The sequence below is a fragment of the Otolemur garnettii genome, unplaced genomic scaffold (assembly GCF_000181295.1).
Source record: "Otolemur garnettii isolate 467f Iridium unplaced genomic scaffold, OtoGar3 scaffold00083, whole genome shotgun sequence".
NCBI lineage: Eukaryota > Metazoa > Chordata > Mammalia > Primates > Galagidae > Otolemur > Otolemur garnettii.
This window is the reverse complement of record NW_003852478.1, coordinates 5,630,060-5,645,091: the sequence shown is the minus strand read 5'-3', so window position 1 is coordinate 5,645,091 and position 15,032 is coordinate 5,630,060. Positions and strand designations below refer to the sequence as shown.

The following is a 15,032-nucleotide window of genomic DNA, read 5'->3' as shown; positions in this document are numbered from 1 at the left end:
TGTGATGGAAATGACACGGGTGAGAGATGAAAAGCAAGATAAAATCAAGACAGATGTAGACAAGTTTAAAGACGTGGCAGAATTAAAACTTCACTAGAAATAGTAAAGAACAGAATCGGTGCTCTAGGAATGAATGAGTAATGGGATCCATGACTCTGAGAAGGTATACCAAACAGGAAATAAGAGATTTCAAGGATGATGTGGGGGATGACAGTCGTGGGAAATAGAACACTGTCCCCGGCTAACATTTGTCAATTGTTCTGACAAAATCAGAACAATTAAAATATGTGTGAAGACAAAAAGGGGGGTGTGGCTGAATCTGCTTCCTATCAGCTCATCTTGGAGTGGAGGGGAATCAGAATTAAGATCAAGGAGAACAGAACCATAAAGCCGTGTTTCTCAACCTTTCTTATCTCATAGCACACTTAAACCAATAGCTAAACTTCCGTGTCACACTTAAATCACGTTGATCCAAAAAAAGAGAGAAGAAAAAAAAAAAAAAGAATATGCTGTGGCGGCACCTGTGGCTCAAAGGAGTAGGGCACAGGCCCCATATGCCAGGGGTGGTGGGTTCAAATCCAGCCCTGGCTAAAAACAGCAAAAAAAAAAAGGAAAGAAAAGAAAGAATATGCTTACTGTGCTTTGAACTTCTTTTCAAAATGATTTAATTAATGGTCTATAAAATTTTCACAGCCCACATCCATGGCACACCAGTTGAAAATCACTGCCTTAAAGGATCAGTGTTTATTATCCCCTGTGCCTATCTATCCTTAAGAAATAACCTGACATTTAAACTAAGAGTTTCCACGAAAATTATCCCAATATTATTTCCAATGTTGACTATTAGTATCCAAGTAAATATTCAGTATTAGGGGAATACCCAGTTGATGGAACATGATGAACTTATTTGAAACTAAGTTCTGCACTGTTTGTTTTTTCTTAATGATAGAGAAAAACAAAGTCAAGCGAAAAGTCAAGCGAAATTTGTGTACTTATCTAGACTTTTCTCTGTAGTCTCAACTCTATTTTTCATACACTAATCAGAAAGACTATCAATGTTAACTGGCCCTGGAATTAGGAGAGGGTTTTTACACTGTGCTGTACTTTGGAAATTTTCTATAGTAGATAGGTAGCAATTTTATAGTTAAAAAAGGAGAACATTAATAAAAGTAGTGCTGCCTTTTGTCTCTGTTGGTGAACACATTTTTTTCATTTGTAATGGAGCACCAAAAATGCTACATTCAGTGGTTAATCAGCAGGCTGCAATAATCCTGTCATTTTTTTCTTACTGCTTTTTTAGCTGATTTATTTCCTCCTCTGCAGCCAGAAGGGATATGGCCGATCTGTTCCTGGTTTCTTCAAGATTCTTTTCAGTTTCAGCCAGACTGTAAGAGAAATCGGTAACTAAAGATGGATTTTTTTTCAAAATTGCAGACTTTCTAAATCAAGGTGTAGGTTCTTTGGGGGAACTTTTGGAACATAACATAAATTCAACATAAACAAGATTAAGTTATAAGACATTTGCATTCAATCAAATAATATAATATTAGAAATAGTAGGGTGTGCTTGTATGCAAAAACATGCTAATATCCTCTGCTCAATATCAAACACAAAGAAATTACAGAGCTTTTACCCCTAAAAGACTATGTAATAACTGTTAATATTAGAATGTAAAGGACAAAGAAACTCTTCAATTCCATCTTCGCACTCTGCTAATTCACCTGCTCTAACATAACCCGGTCCCCAGGCTGCCTCTCTTTATAATAATCTACAATATTTCAATATCTATTAACATTATTTTGTATTTGACTTTTAAAAATTATGTGCCTACCTATAAAGAAAGTGCTCCTCAATCAGGACTATCCTTCCTGCCCTCCTGCCTCGGACTTCCACCACTTACTGAGCACAATTTCTCTGAGACAAGACCATAAATATGCAAGCAAGTCTGTTTTGTAAATTTCCCGGTACTGTCAATGCTATTATGAGAAAAGCAAGTGAGTGTCAAAGAGAATTAAAGACGGGGAGAAGCAAGACCTTTCAAAGTAAGTCCGAGCCAGACTCTGAGAAAGATGCAATTAAGCCGAGACCCAAGGATAAGGAAGAGCCATGCGTGCAAAGAACCGGTGGAAGTTCTTTCCGTCAAAGGCGTCAGGGCGAGGAAGTCGCCCAATTCAGGGAGACCAGCACGAGATGAGGGTGCAGAGCCAGGGCCAGATCAGGGAGGGTGCTGGGAAAGCCTGGTAAGGAATTTTCAATTTTTTCTAGGTATGAAAGACAGACACTAACAACTTTTAATAAGCAGGGTGACGTGATATAATCAAAAATGTATGTGTTTGCTAAGTGAAAATGTAGTTGAGCACCAACGGAAGCAGGAAGCAGAAAGCCAGTGGGAAGGAAGGCACCCGGTCCAGGCAAGAGATATCGGGTCCGTGAAGGAGGGCAGTGGTGGTACAGAAAGCAAGCGACAAACATGAGAGCCTATATTTAACTGGACATGTTGATGGACTGGGTGCAGGGGGTGAGGAAAAGCAGGATTCGTAACCACAAGTCCTGGGGGCTTCCACCGACCTATGCAGATCTATGCCCATCAGCCCTGTGTTGTTGGCATTTGCACCTTTGGACCTTAGCCAGAACCAAACCCTCCTCCACGAGGTTAGATGTAGGGAAGTTCCTAGGGGTCGGGGTGGGGGGCAGTCATTCCATAGCAGGCAGCACCCTGGCTTTAAGAGACATGTAGACAGAGTATGAGAGGGGAAAGAGTAATGGCTACCCTCAAATACGGGAACAAAGTCCATCATTTGTGATACCGTACATAAAAAAATAGAACGAGAACCACAGGTGGGTTAAAACAGAACAGAACTAGGAAACCCCGGGAAAGCAGGAAGCACCTTCGTGTAGGCAACTCTCAGACCACTGAGGGTGGGTGGGGAGCGTGCGCAGACATAAATGCGAAAGGGGGGGAGGGGGAAGGACCCGTGGGCGTTCTTAGCACTGTTCTTGCAAATTTTCTAATAAAAAGGTTATTTTTTTTTTAAGTATGCATTAAGTTTTCTGGTCCATGGTGCCCCTTATGGGTAACAACAAAGCCAATGTAACAAGAAAAAAAGTGACAAGTCCTAGCCTCTATGGGGGCTGAACCAGCAGAGTCTTGAAGTCCTGCCTCACAACTATAGGCAAAGGAAGGGACCCTAGTCACCTGTCGCACGTGCCAGCTAATGTCCCAAGAGACTTAACCAGACAAGGCACAACTCAGGACCCATCAGCACAAGATGCTAGTGTCCAGGTGGAACCAAGGCCAACAAGAAGCAGAAGGCAGCCCTGGCCTCCAGCACCAGGAGCGTATGTGAGCAGCCCCCCCTAGAGGCCAATCTAAGGAAGGACAGGGGAAAGGAGAACCCACGAGAGGGCAAAAACCACTCTCAACACAAGTTTGCCCTGGGAATTAACTGAATGTTCAGGACTACAACAAACCGAAAAAGCCCGTGTTGCCTTAATGTGGCAAATTTGAGGATTCTCCTCTCTTCCTTCCAAGATCAGCTGACATCAGTTGAAATAAATTGTAAATTTTATCCTGTTGGCGTATTACATTTGTCAATTTTGACTGCTACAGTTAGACAACTGCCCTGACCATGATTCCAAGTGGGAAAATGAGCAGGGCCCCGCAGAAATGCAGACACAAACAAAGAAAAATGTCTGGAATAAAATACACCGAAATGTTACAGAGATGAGATAACTAGTGATTTTCATCTTTATATTTTTACTTGTTGTGTGCATTTTGAGAGGGAAATTTGGATTACTTTTATCATCAGGCAAAACAAAATCAATAGGGAAGTTTTCCTTTGAAAAAGAAGGAAATCAGGCACATTATCAGAAAACCAGAAAACCAGGTACATTATCCTACCACTGGTCTCAACTAGTTAAAAAAAAAAAAACAAAAACAAAAACAAAAACACTTCCCTGCCATCTGTCCTACTCATATGAGCAGTGGTGCAATGCTGTGGTAGGAGAAACACCTCACTGACGGATTTTTGTTAGGTACGTCAAACACATTTCATACCTTCCTCAAGTCCAAACCCAAAGTCTGCGATTTTCTTCTCAGTGATTCCCTAAGATCGCGACCCTGCCTCTGCCCACCGTGGTCATCTGCTCTCTGTTACTGCCTGGCATTGCTTCTTTTAAAAAAAAAAAATCCTTTTTATTCCTAAGAGCTATTCCCAAATCTTGACTTGCTTGTTTCTTAAAGACTCCCTCAGCCAGGCATACAGGTATAGTCCCCGAAACAAGAACAATGGTTGGACAGATGCAGCCTGTCTCATCTTTCTTTTGCTCTCTTTCTCTTAATTTTTACCTTTACCTGAACTTCACACAGCCCTCCCCCAGTTCACGCTTTCCTTTCTGTATCTTTTTTTCAAATTTGCCTCCCAAATGATAGATTTTCATCTAACCATCTTCATTTGTTCATTAATATGGGCTGTTAATGGGCTTATGGAGCCAAGAGACCAGGGATCCTAATATAATAGAAATGTTATGTCCCCAAATTCAAAGACAGGCTCCCAGCTCCCTCCCTCACACACCACACACACACACATCATGTTACTTAGTTGCCAATGCCCACATTTTACATGGGCCGTAATTCTCCTTTCAAATTTAAAATGTAGTTAAACTGAGAATAATTCTTTTTGGAAAAAGATAACTTGCATTCCTCTTACTCGTCTTGAACCTTGTTCAGTTGATTACGGGTTGCGTTCAAGTCGGAGTCTAGTTGTGCTTCCCGATCCCGCTGAATAGGGTCTTTATGTCTCTCCCTATCAAAGGTGTCCTAAAGAGAGACACAAATCAAAAAAGGAATCTGAATACATGAAATGACACAGATGTTGTAAAAGCACTATACTGAACTATAGAAGCCTTACACATAATAATAGATAGTTCTAAGTACACCAAGTTCTAGGGCAAGCAATAGTAATCCAGAATGATAAAAATCAGAGGAGTGGTTACCCTGGGGGTGGCCCAAAGAAGGCTCTGGAATGATTGAAATGTTTTATATTTCATCCAAGGGGTGAGCTGATGTGGGTATAATGCATCTGTCAAAATTCACCAACTTGAAAAAAGTCTTTGGACATCATCCTACATCTCTATACCCAAACTATCACCCACAGGAGGTGAAAATCTGAGAAGCACCCAAAAATCCTCGGAGAGAAAAATTGCTTAACGACCCCTGATGTCTGCAGAGCACTTAGCACGTGCTGGGCTCTGTGAACACTAGGTCAGGTGCTCATCGTATTTAATTCTCACAATGATGCTATTAGGTCAGCAAAATCATTGTCCCCATCCAGCAAACAAGCAAACGGAGACATAAATGTTCAGACATCTCCTGAGGGCCATAGGAGAACGACAGGTTTTCTTCCCAGGGATCTCCAAGCAGAGACTCCCTCAGCCACTATCTCATAAGGCTCTATTGCTCAGGACAGCCTGCACTAAAGCTTCTGTTTTAGAAAACAATTTAGGTTAAGCCATATCAACATTTAAAATAATATTGCTGAGGTTTTGGTTTCGCAGATACAATGATGTGTTGCATTAAGCAAGGTCTGTGGTCTCTATTCAGTCTGATCTCCAACTTTTTGAGAACTGCCACCATCCCATGGAAACCACCAATATCGATCACAAATTACAGACATGCTTTGCCCGTCTGCGAGAATTACGTGTTCTTGTTACCTTGGAAGTTTCCGATTGGTTCCGAACAGTTTCACCCCTTTAGAAAGCCCAGGGTTAGCATTTCACATCCTTACCTGTAGAGAGGGGACCCTGCTGTCAACGGGCTTTCCCATGGAGGCAGCAGTAAAGGAGGCCTCCAGCCAAGGCAAAAGGCGCGACTTGATTGTCTCCACTCCGTCATTGTGTCCTCCTGGAGGAAGACAGACGCCAGTCAGCAAAAGACCCGTGACCGACCGCACCAACTCAGTGAACACAGGAGAGAGCAACAGAGAGAAGGGAGAGCAGGAAGGAAGCGCAGCCCTGCTCACCTTCTTGGGCTGCGGTTGTGAGGATCCCAAAGAGCTGTCCCTGCACTTTGGCGACTTGTTCAATGATTTCGAGGCAATAGTTCAGATTTTGATCACATGTGTTTGTCTGTAAAGCCAAAACAACAGATATCAGGGCAATTCCTTCACTCTGGGGCCGACTGCAGGTAGACCGGGGCCTCATGGGACCCGATGTCAGCCTGCTCTGGTAGGCTTCCAGTGGCAAAGACCGCTGTGCAGCCACTGAACCTCTCTCCCCTTCCTCCTGGACACACAGCTACACCACTTTCCCCATTTCCTTTGCAGTCCATGTGGCCACGTCACTGAGTTCCGGGTAATGGGATGCACAGTGCTGCGTGCCCTGTCCAGGCCTGGCCCCAAAGAAAATCTCATAGGTGATTCTTCTCTTTCTCTTTCCCCATCTGCCAGCCTAATGCAGAGGAATCAGTAGAGGATCGAGATTTGTAAGGCTGCTGACTGAACACTTGACGGTTTCGTGATGGAGAAAGTCAGCTTATATGTGTTAAGCCATTGAGATCCGGAGGTGGTTTTTTTATAGCAATAATCCTACTCAGTAGAACCCCACAAACAATCCTTTTATAAAGCAATGGTCCCTTTGCAACAGAATCTTGGCTCCTGTCCTCTACATAAATTGAGTTTTTATATTACATAGGCATGGAGAATACTACTTAGCAGCAAGGAGATCTCACGGGATGAGGGTACGGAGGATAATGGGACAATAAGATGGCACGTGCCGACTGGCAGAGCAAGGAGGCCAGTAGCCCGTCACCCCACAGGGTGGTAAACCCTTACTATGCAGCCAGCACACGGTCCACTGCCTCAGACAGGCGGGGAAGGCTTTGGAGAGGAAGTGAAATCAGGCCAAGAAATCAGGCAGGCTTGGGAGCAGGTGGTAGTAGTGGTTGCAGAACATTCTAAGCAATGAGAACAGAACACAAGGATGCCAAGAAGTGGCCTTTCTGCTATTCTGCTTTCATCATCCCTTGGTGAGCTTCTGTCCCTTCATCCTTAGCCACGCCTCTAAGTGGTGCCAGCACTGACAGGACTGCATCTACAGGGACAAACACATCACGTGGGTCAACACGGCCGAGATTTATCTGCCACCTTAGGCCATAGTACAGCACTGGCCTCAGTGCCTTCGAGCACCACACATCTCAGGTCAGGAAGCGGCTGCAGGAGGATAAAAGCCACGATGAAGAGGAGCAGTGTAGACAACCTCTAGGCAAAACTTTACAAGTAAAATGCACAGCTGTGACAACCAGGGAACTCGTTCAGACAGGCAGCCAGCTCCTTGAGGCCACTGGCCGTGCTGCGCTCTGTTGTATTCCCAGCCCTGCCTTCTATAGTGTCTATATATTCAAACTCAGTATATTTTGAATGAAAATGAGACGGTTCACTTTCTTTGCATTTTGTTATACACTTGCTATATGCCGGCCACTGCCGGTGCCTTACCCATTCTCAGACAAACTCAGTCAGTACCTCTGCATGTGTACATTATGAGATACAAGTACTCTCATTATCGTTCCCATTTCAAAAGGGAAAACTGAGGCACCGAGAGGCAAGTAACTTGCCCAAGGCTACCCAGCTTGTAGACTGTCAGAGTTGAGACTAGAACCCACACAACCTGGTTCCAGAGCCCATGTTCTTAACTACTAAATGGTACTGACTTCTCCATCCTGATTAGTCTTGGGCATAGACAGAGGACGGGAGGATGAGACAAAGAGTGAAGGGGGGGGCAGCCAGGGAAAACCTCCCTGGGAAGGGTACCCTGGAGCACGTCCTGGATAAGACTCAGGGAAGCAAAGCACGAGGGAACAAGGACACCAGACATCGGGACAGCAAGCTTTCCTGAGGCAGAAACGAGCGTGGCAGCCTTCAGGGCCAAATGTAGGTCAATGTGGAAGAAGCACAGAAGGTCAAAGAGGTTGGCAGGACAGATCCCAGAGGGCCCGGCAAGCCTGGCAAGGAGTTTGGATGGGATGGATTTGTAACTGAGAGGGTCGCCAGTTGACTTTCCACGCCCAGTCTATATATAGCAGCCAGGGACTAGCTCCGTTAGAGCACTGATTTCTCTTACAGTTGTTTCTCTCTCCTCTCATCCTTCTATCCTCTCCTCCCCAGAAGACCAGGAGTTTATTTTTAAAAGCAACTTTGTCTTTTTCTTTTTTTTGCCACTCGTAACTGGAAAATGTTTCATGAGTAAACAATTTACCAACGTGACGCTGACATGACCAGAATACTTAGAACCCGTGGCCTGAACAGCTCTCTCCACTCCTTCCTCACTGAGCCAGCAGCTCCTTGCCCTGGCCATTTAAACCTACACTCATTACACTGAGTTCAAATACCTGCCCACAAGCCTTTTGCCCCTGGCTAGATCATGCCACATGCGCAGGGGACAGAGAATGAGTTCAGGAGTGTCTCAGCTCTGCCACTTGCCACAGCTCTGTGGGTCCTACACAACTTATTCAGCCTCTCTGAGCCCATTCCCTCCCTGCACAATGGCTATAACTGGTGGAGTGTTAGGAGAATTAAATCAAAATAATGCCATGCCCAGCTCGTCACATACAGAGGTATTCACCAATTGGTACCTACGAGGTGGCATGCTGTGTTGAAGGGAGCCAGGGGCTCAGGACTAAGGCAGACCTTTGCTCAAATCTGGCTGTCTGCTTCTGAGCTGCACTGCCTTAGGAAAGACATTTAAATATGAGACTCAGCTCGGCGCCTGTGGTTCAAGTGGCTAAGGCACCAGCCACATACACCTGAACTGGTGGGCTCGAATCCAGCCCAGGCCCACCAACAACAATGACGGCTGCAACCAAAAGAAATAGCCAGGCGTAGTGGTGGGTGCCTGTGGTCCCAGCTACTTGGGAGGCTGAGGCAGGAGACTTGAGCCCAGGAGGTAGAGGTTGCTGTGAGCTGTGATGCCACAGCACTCTACCCAAGGGGATAGCTTGTGGCTCTGTCTCAAAAAATAAATAAATAAATAAATAAATATGAGACTCCATTTCCTCAGATTTAGGAAGTGGTTGCTCTCATGAGCTAATTTAAGAGCAGAGCCTAGCATGAATGGAAGTATTACTGTGGTCCTGTTACCATCTGTCCTGTGCCTTGCCAGGTGCCAGGTGCATAATGGGTGCCCAAAAGAATGCTGGTCTGATGAGTTTGTATACACAACCTAAATAACAGAAGAGAAGATCTGTGCCAAGCAATACCTGTTTCCAAGACAGGTCTCAACATGCTGCAACTTCTAAACACAAAGCCTTGCGCAAGATCCTTAACTGAAATAGGGCGGCATCAATCTATTAAACACATGTGCGCACTAGGGAAATACAGCAAAGATAGGAACCAATTATACCGTCTCCAAACCATAGACTCTCCATAATCATTCATTCATAATAATTGAGTTCCTGTTATAGGTAAGGCCCTGGCTTGACAGCTCAGGAAAGGAAGCCATGCTTTAAAAAGGGAGGGGGGCAGAGTGCTTACTGTCCTGAACTCAGCAGCCAAGGAAGCACACAGGGAATGAATAATTACCTTAGAGCAGAGGTCCTCAAACTTTTTAAACAGGGGGCCAGTTCACTGTCCCTCAGACCATTGGAAGGCCGGACTGCAGGCCCCAGGATGAGTCGGCTGCTGAGCAAGACAGGCAGCAGCAGCAAAAACACCTGGGAGGCCGGATAAATGTCCTAGGTGGGCCACATGTGGCCCGCGGGCCATAGTTTGAGGACACCTGCCTTAGGGTTTCTGTCATGTGTTCTGTGTGGACAGAGAGCTATAATAAGAGCAAAAGAAGCACTGGGGGGGTGGGGGGGTCAGGGGTGCAGGGAAGGGGACTTCAAGAGGACAGCAGGTACTGAGGGCAGGAGCAGCAAGGCACATCAGGGGAAGTGAGTACAGAGACCAGAGACCAGATCTGAAAGACCTGACTTGCCATTTTAAGGGCTCTGGGCTTCATCCCATCATTGAAAGATTTACCAAGGCAAGCATACTTTGGGAGGAAGGGTCTGACATGCTCCGGTTTGCTTTGCATTTTATGAAAATCACTCTGGCAGGAACAGACCAGAGATAGTTTGTGTTAGACAGTGAGCCTGGTGGGAGGCAGACAGGTATAACCATGTGGCTGCAAGGTGCTGAAGGCTGTGGAGAGTCCAAGAATCCCCAAAGTATTTCCCAGCCTCGAGTCACATGTGTATCAGTCAAATTCCCCCTGATTCAAGCACTGCCTGAGGAAGAGGTCAAGGGATGTGGAAACAGATCAGAGGTGTGAGAGGGATGATACTGAGCCTGGGTTTGCCCAGCTGAGGGGCCGGCAGCACCTTCAGATGGAGATGTCTAGTAATACCGCCAAACAATTGGTGAGCACCTACTCTATGCCAGCCAGTCCCCGGACTAAAAGATTTATATGCACAGTTTTATTTAATCCTAAAGCAACCCTACAAACAGGATGCCATCACCATCCAACATTCACCATGGAGGAAAAACAAAATCAAATAAGATTGACAGAAGAGGCAATGGCTGAGTTGGGACTTCCCCCTTCTCACATCCCCCAGCGTGGGAGCCTTCCCGTCAGCAGGTGGAAAGGAAGCTTGGAGCTCTGAAGAGAGGGGGGAATCTGAGATGTGGCTTTGAAGGCCTTCAGCAGATGGGAGCGAGTGGATGCCACATGTGCAGAAGAGACCACCAGGGAGAGGAGAAAGCTGGGAGCGGGCTGAGGGTAGATGAGAGGGCAATCTTGCTATGCCAAACAAAAGGCTAAGGAAGAAGAGTCCGTGGATGAAAACAAAACAAGAGCAGTGAGAAGAGAGGACAACCAGGAAGCAGCCTGGGACAGTCAGCCCCACCCTCCCAGGCTCGCCACCAATGCTTCTCTCCCCCAGTTTCTATTGCTCACCTTGAATCATTCCCACAACATGAAAAAGAGAGGGGAAAATGTGATGATTACACTTGTCACTCAATTCATTAAAGTTATTAATACACATTTTAATCAACTTTTCATCTTCAGTTTGGAAAGCCATTTAAACCCATCAATTTCAGTACAAAACACAGCAATTTCCACTTTAAGAAACTTCAATCTCGCCCACACAAAATATGCTTAGATAAGAATTAATAGTGCAAAAGGATTCATGAAGATATTGCTGATATCACCAAAGCTCAAAAGCAGTAAGGCCTGGGGAGTACACAGACCTTTGAAAGCTTTCAAAGATGCTTCATATGCTAGTGACAACAGCCTACCATCATTCCTCTGGCCAGCAGCAGTGCTGTGTGTGGGCAGCCTTTCAGTTAGCCCCAGTCCTAAAACAGCCCTCAGTTCTACATCACGGCTGACTCTACTGCACCATCACCTCAATTACAAAGTTTTCAAACCAAAACACTGAATTGTAGATATCAGAAAAAGGCTTATATGTACCCCGACGATTTAGCAAATATTCTATTCAGGTTTCTGCACTAGATTTTACAGTGCCTGACTCCATCATTAGTGTTACTATTCGATTCCTTCTGTTATTCATCCTCTTCAAGTATTAGGCAATGATAATGTTTACATTAACAAGCTTTTCCAAGGTGAAAACAAGAGAAGTCAAATTTTTAAAAATGTTGATAGCCCTCTCTCATTAAAAATAAATTACTTGCCTGTATCTTTTGTAGACATGAATTCATTATTAGTAAGGGTGACAGAAAAGGTAATTCCAGTTAAAGATTCCACATGCTCTCCCCCACATTTCAGGCTCCCCTGCAATTAGATCAGAGCCACAAAACTAATTCTGGCCAGGGGACGATCTGTGGGACAGGTGTGTGTGACTTAAGGGCCTTACGAGCTTTTCACTCCCTCTCCCAGAGACCTCCCACAATGGCAGCTCCACCAGATGGAGAGCAAGTGCAACTGAGTCCACAATGGAGCAGAGCTGCCAGTGGCTTCACATGCATGAGGAAAAACCTCCTTCTGTTGAGACTCTAAGATGTGAGGTTTTACTCATTACTGCAGCTTTGTCTGGCAAGTAAAGAGATAAAGGTCCTAAAGGGTAGAAAAATATTCTCTATAAAGTCAGTAATTAGATTGAATGCTCAAGAATGTGGGAAGTGTGTTGACTATGGAGGAGTAACAGTGGGCAGGGAGTCTGTTTGAACTCACCATGGCAATCACAACAACCTTCTTTGCAAGCTACTGTTGGGCATATCTTGGCATAGAGGTAGCCTCTATTTCAACCACAAAGATTATCTTAAAGCAAATAGATGAGACTCCTCTTTAATATCTCTTTTCTATGGCTACTGCAGATTTCTAGAACACAGCAGAAGAGGAATGCATGAGGAAGTCTTCCTGTATTACCAGCCCTCCCCACCATACCTACTCACACACTGAGTAATGGAGAGTTTCTAGGCTGTAAGATCCTGCTATTATTTTACCTTAAGAAATATAATCTTGGCCAGGTGGCTTACACTTGTAATCCTAGCACTGGAAGGTCAAGACAGGTGGATTGCCTAAGCTCAGGAGTTCAAGACCAGCCTGTGCAGGAATGAGACCCTGTCTGTACTAAAAAAATGTAGAAAAACCAGCTGGGCATTGTGGTGGGCACCTGTAGTCCCAGCTACTTGGGAGGCTGAGGCAGGAGGATGGCTTGAGCCCAAGAGTTTGAGGTTGCTATGAGCTAGGCTGATGCCACAGCACTCTACCAAGGACAGCAAAGTGAGACTCTGTATAAAATAAGATAAAATATTTTAAAAAGGAGATGTAATCTTATCCTATCTCAGGGATGAGATTATACTAAGTACTATATATCTAGGGTATAGTAACCACTTGCTACTATAATAATACATAATAAGTTTAAAAAAATAAAAATTCTCAGAGCATCTGACCCAGATTAACTCCCTAGTCCATAGGACTCTGAGGAAAAACAAAAGCCTCTCACAGGAAGAAGGAATTTAGCCAGAGTTGACCTCCCCAGATACAGATAATGCTCTAAGGTTAATTTTTCTTCTCCTGTTGACCTCTTTAGAGAGTAATTATGTATCAGAATTCAGTTCTGCAAAGAAGGTCATCTGAGCCTTTTGTAGAGTCTATCCCTAAAACCATACCAAAGTTGCATAACAAATTTGGGGTATCTGAGACAGCAAACCTCACATGAACTTTACATTCTCAGAGTCTGGCCTCGTTTACCAAATGTGCCAGGCTGGTTTATAAGAGGTTAATTCATATAATTTCGTACCTAAAGGATCACCCATCCCCATTCATTCTCCTTGCAGTTTCTAATTTGCCCTTTGTGGAACAACTAGAGCAAACTTTCTTTCTTTCTTTCTAGACAGAGTCTCACTTTGTCTCCCTCTGTAGAATGCTGTAGTGTCACAGCTCACAGCAACCTCCAACTCCTAGGCTTAGGCTATTCTCTTGACTCAGCCTCCTGAGTAGCTGGGACTACAGGCGCCAGACACAATGCCCAGCTATTTTTTTGTTGCAATTTGGCCGGGGCCGGGTTTGAACACGCCACCCTTGGTATTGGCCGTACTCACTGAGCCACAGGCGCTGCCCAAGAGCAAGCTTTCTAAAACACTCTCCAAACCCGTTTCCTTCCTTGAAAATGCTTTTAGTATCTCCCGATTGCCCGCAGGAGAAAGTTCAGACTCCTTACACACCAACCAGGGCTCATTACCACCTGGCCCTGGCCACCCCAGCGTCTCAGCCCTATCTCACTTCCACTCCCAGCCTTGAACTATTCACAGCTCCCCATCCATCCCCCAATACGCCAGCTTTTTCCTGCCTCTCTGCTTTTTGCCACACACTGTTTCCTCTGTCCTCAGCTCCAGTTGGAAGCTCACGTTCCTATTCACAGCACCTATCCCAGGCAGGCACACCTGAGTGCTGAGAAAATATTTGCTGAATGAATAAATTAACAAGTAAACTTACACTGAAACAATTGTAAACAGGCTTAGCCCACTGAGTAGAAGCTGAGTAATCTTTTTTTAAAATAAATTATTAAGCTTTTGAGAACTGGCTCAGTTCTTGGTGGAATAAGGAAGGATTCCTTATGGCTCTCTCATCAATATTCTTAGTAAACACAGGAAGAAACCTTTGTCAAAGCCATGTGTGCACATCACGTTGTCCCTGAACTTCCAGGGGAAGTCAAATGTTAAATGGAAAGTCATCAATGCTTGAGGCTTGTGCTTATCCAACATCACCTTAATAACTCAAAGAAAACAAGTTGGCGATTTTTGCTGTTGGTTTTAGAACTTCTCTGGGAGAATTATACCTTCTCAGAATTTTTTTCAAATAATCAAGCAAGGCATAGTTTTTCCTAGGACCCAGAAGACTGCTAGATGTTGTAAGATTAAAAATAAGCAAATAAGTAAAGAAAAACTGAAGACTCTGAGGCAGACAATAGTATTTTTAAAGAATATGCTATCTCTGATAACAAGGCTGGGAGCAGTGGCTCACGCCTGTAATCCTACCACTCTGGAGGCCAAGGAGGTGAATTGCTTGAGCTCAAGAGTTTTGAGACCAGCCAGAGCAAGAGGGAGACCCCATCTCTACTAAAATAGAACAAGTAGCTGAGCACAGTGACAGGCACCTACAGTCCCAGCTACTCAGAAGGCTGAGACCAGAGGATTGCTTGAGCCCAGGAGTTTGAGGATGCTGTGAGCTATGATGACACCACAGCACTCAAGGTAGGGCAACTAAGTGAGACTCTGTCTCATAAAAAGAAAAAACAAATATATAACCCTCTCTGATAACATAAGTAGGATACAATGAAACAGATACTGAGGTACAGCAAAAAGGCTCTGCCTGAAGTGGTGGTGGTGGTCAGATTAAGGTAAGATGATGGAAGGGATAAGAAGAAAATTATATGAGGGAAATTGGAAGATAAAGTAAAATAGGATCTCACTGTCAACCAAATAATGGTTAGTTGGAAGAAAATGAAAATTTTGCATTGAGTTTTAATCTAACTCGTTTATTTTCCTTGAAAATAACTTTTTCTCAGGGGGATGACTTTGATCACATCCTGAATT

At 44.5% G+C, this 15,032-nt stretch overlaps 1 protein-coding gene across 1 annotated transcript in view; it reads right to left on the bottom strand.

Annotated features, from left to right (window-relative positions):
* Window positions 1–15,032, bottom strand: part of SPATA18 (spermatogenesis associated 18) — a 33,594-nt gene that overhangs the window by 14,913 nt on the left and 3,649 nt on the right. Inside the window, exons 2-5 of the mRNA XM_012808074.1 lie at window positions 6,021–6,126; window positions 5,787–5,902; window positions 4,710–4,819; window positions 1,290–1,385 (exon numbers count right to left, since the gene is read on the bottom strand). Of these exons, the coding sequence (XP_012663528.1) occupies window positions 1,290–1,385; window positions 4,710–4,819; window positions 5,787–5,902; window positions 6,021–6,126 (428 nt within the window). The remainder of the gene's footprint in view (window positions 1–1,289; window positions 1,386–4,709; window positions 4,820–5,786; window positions 5,903–6,020; window positions 6,127–15,032) is intronic.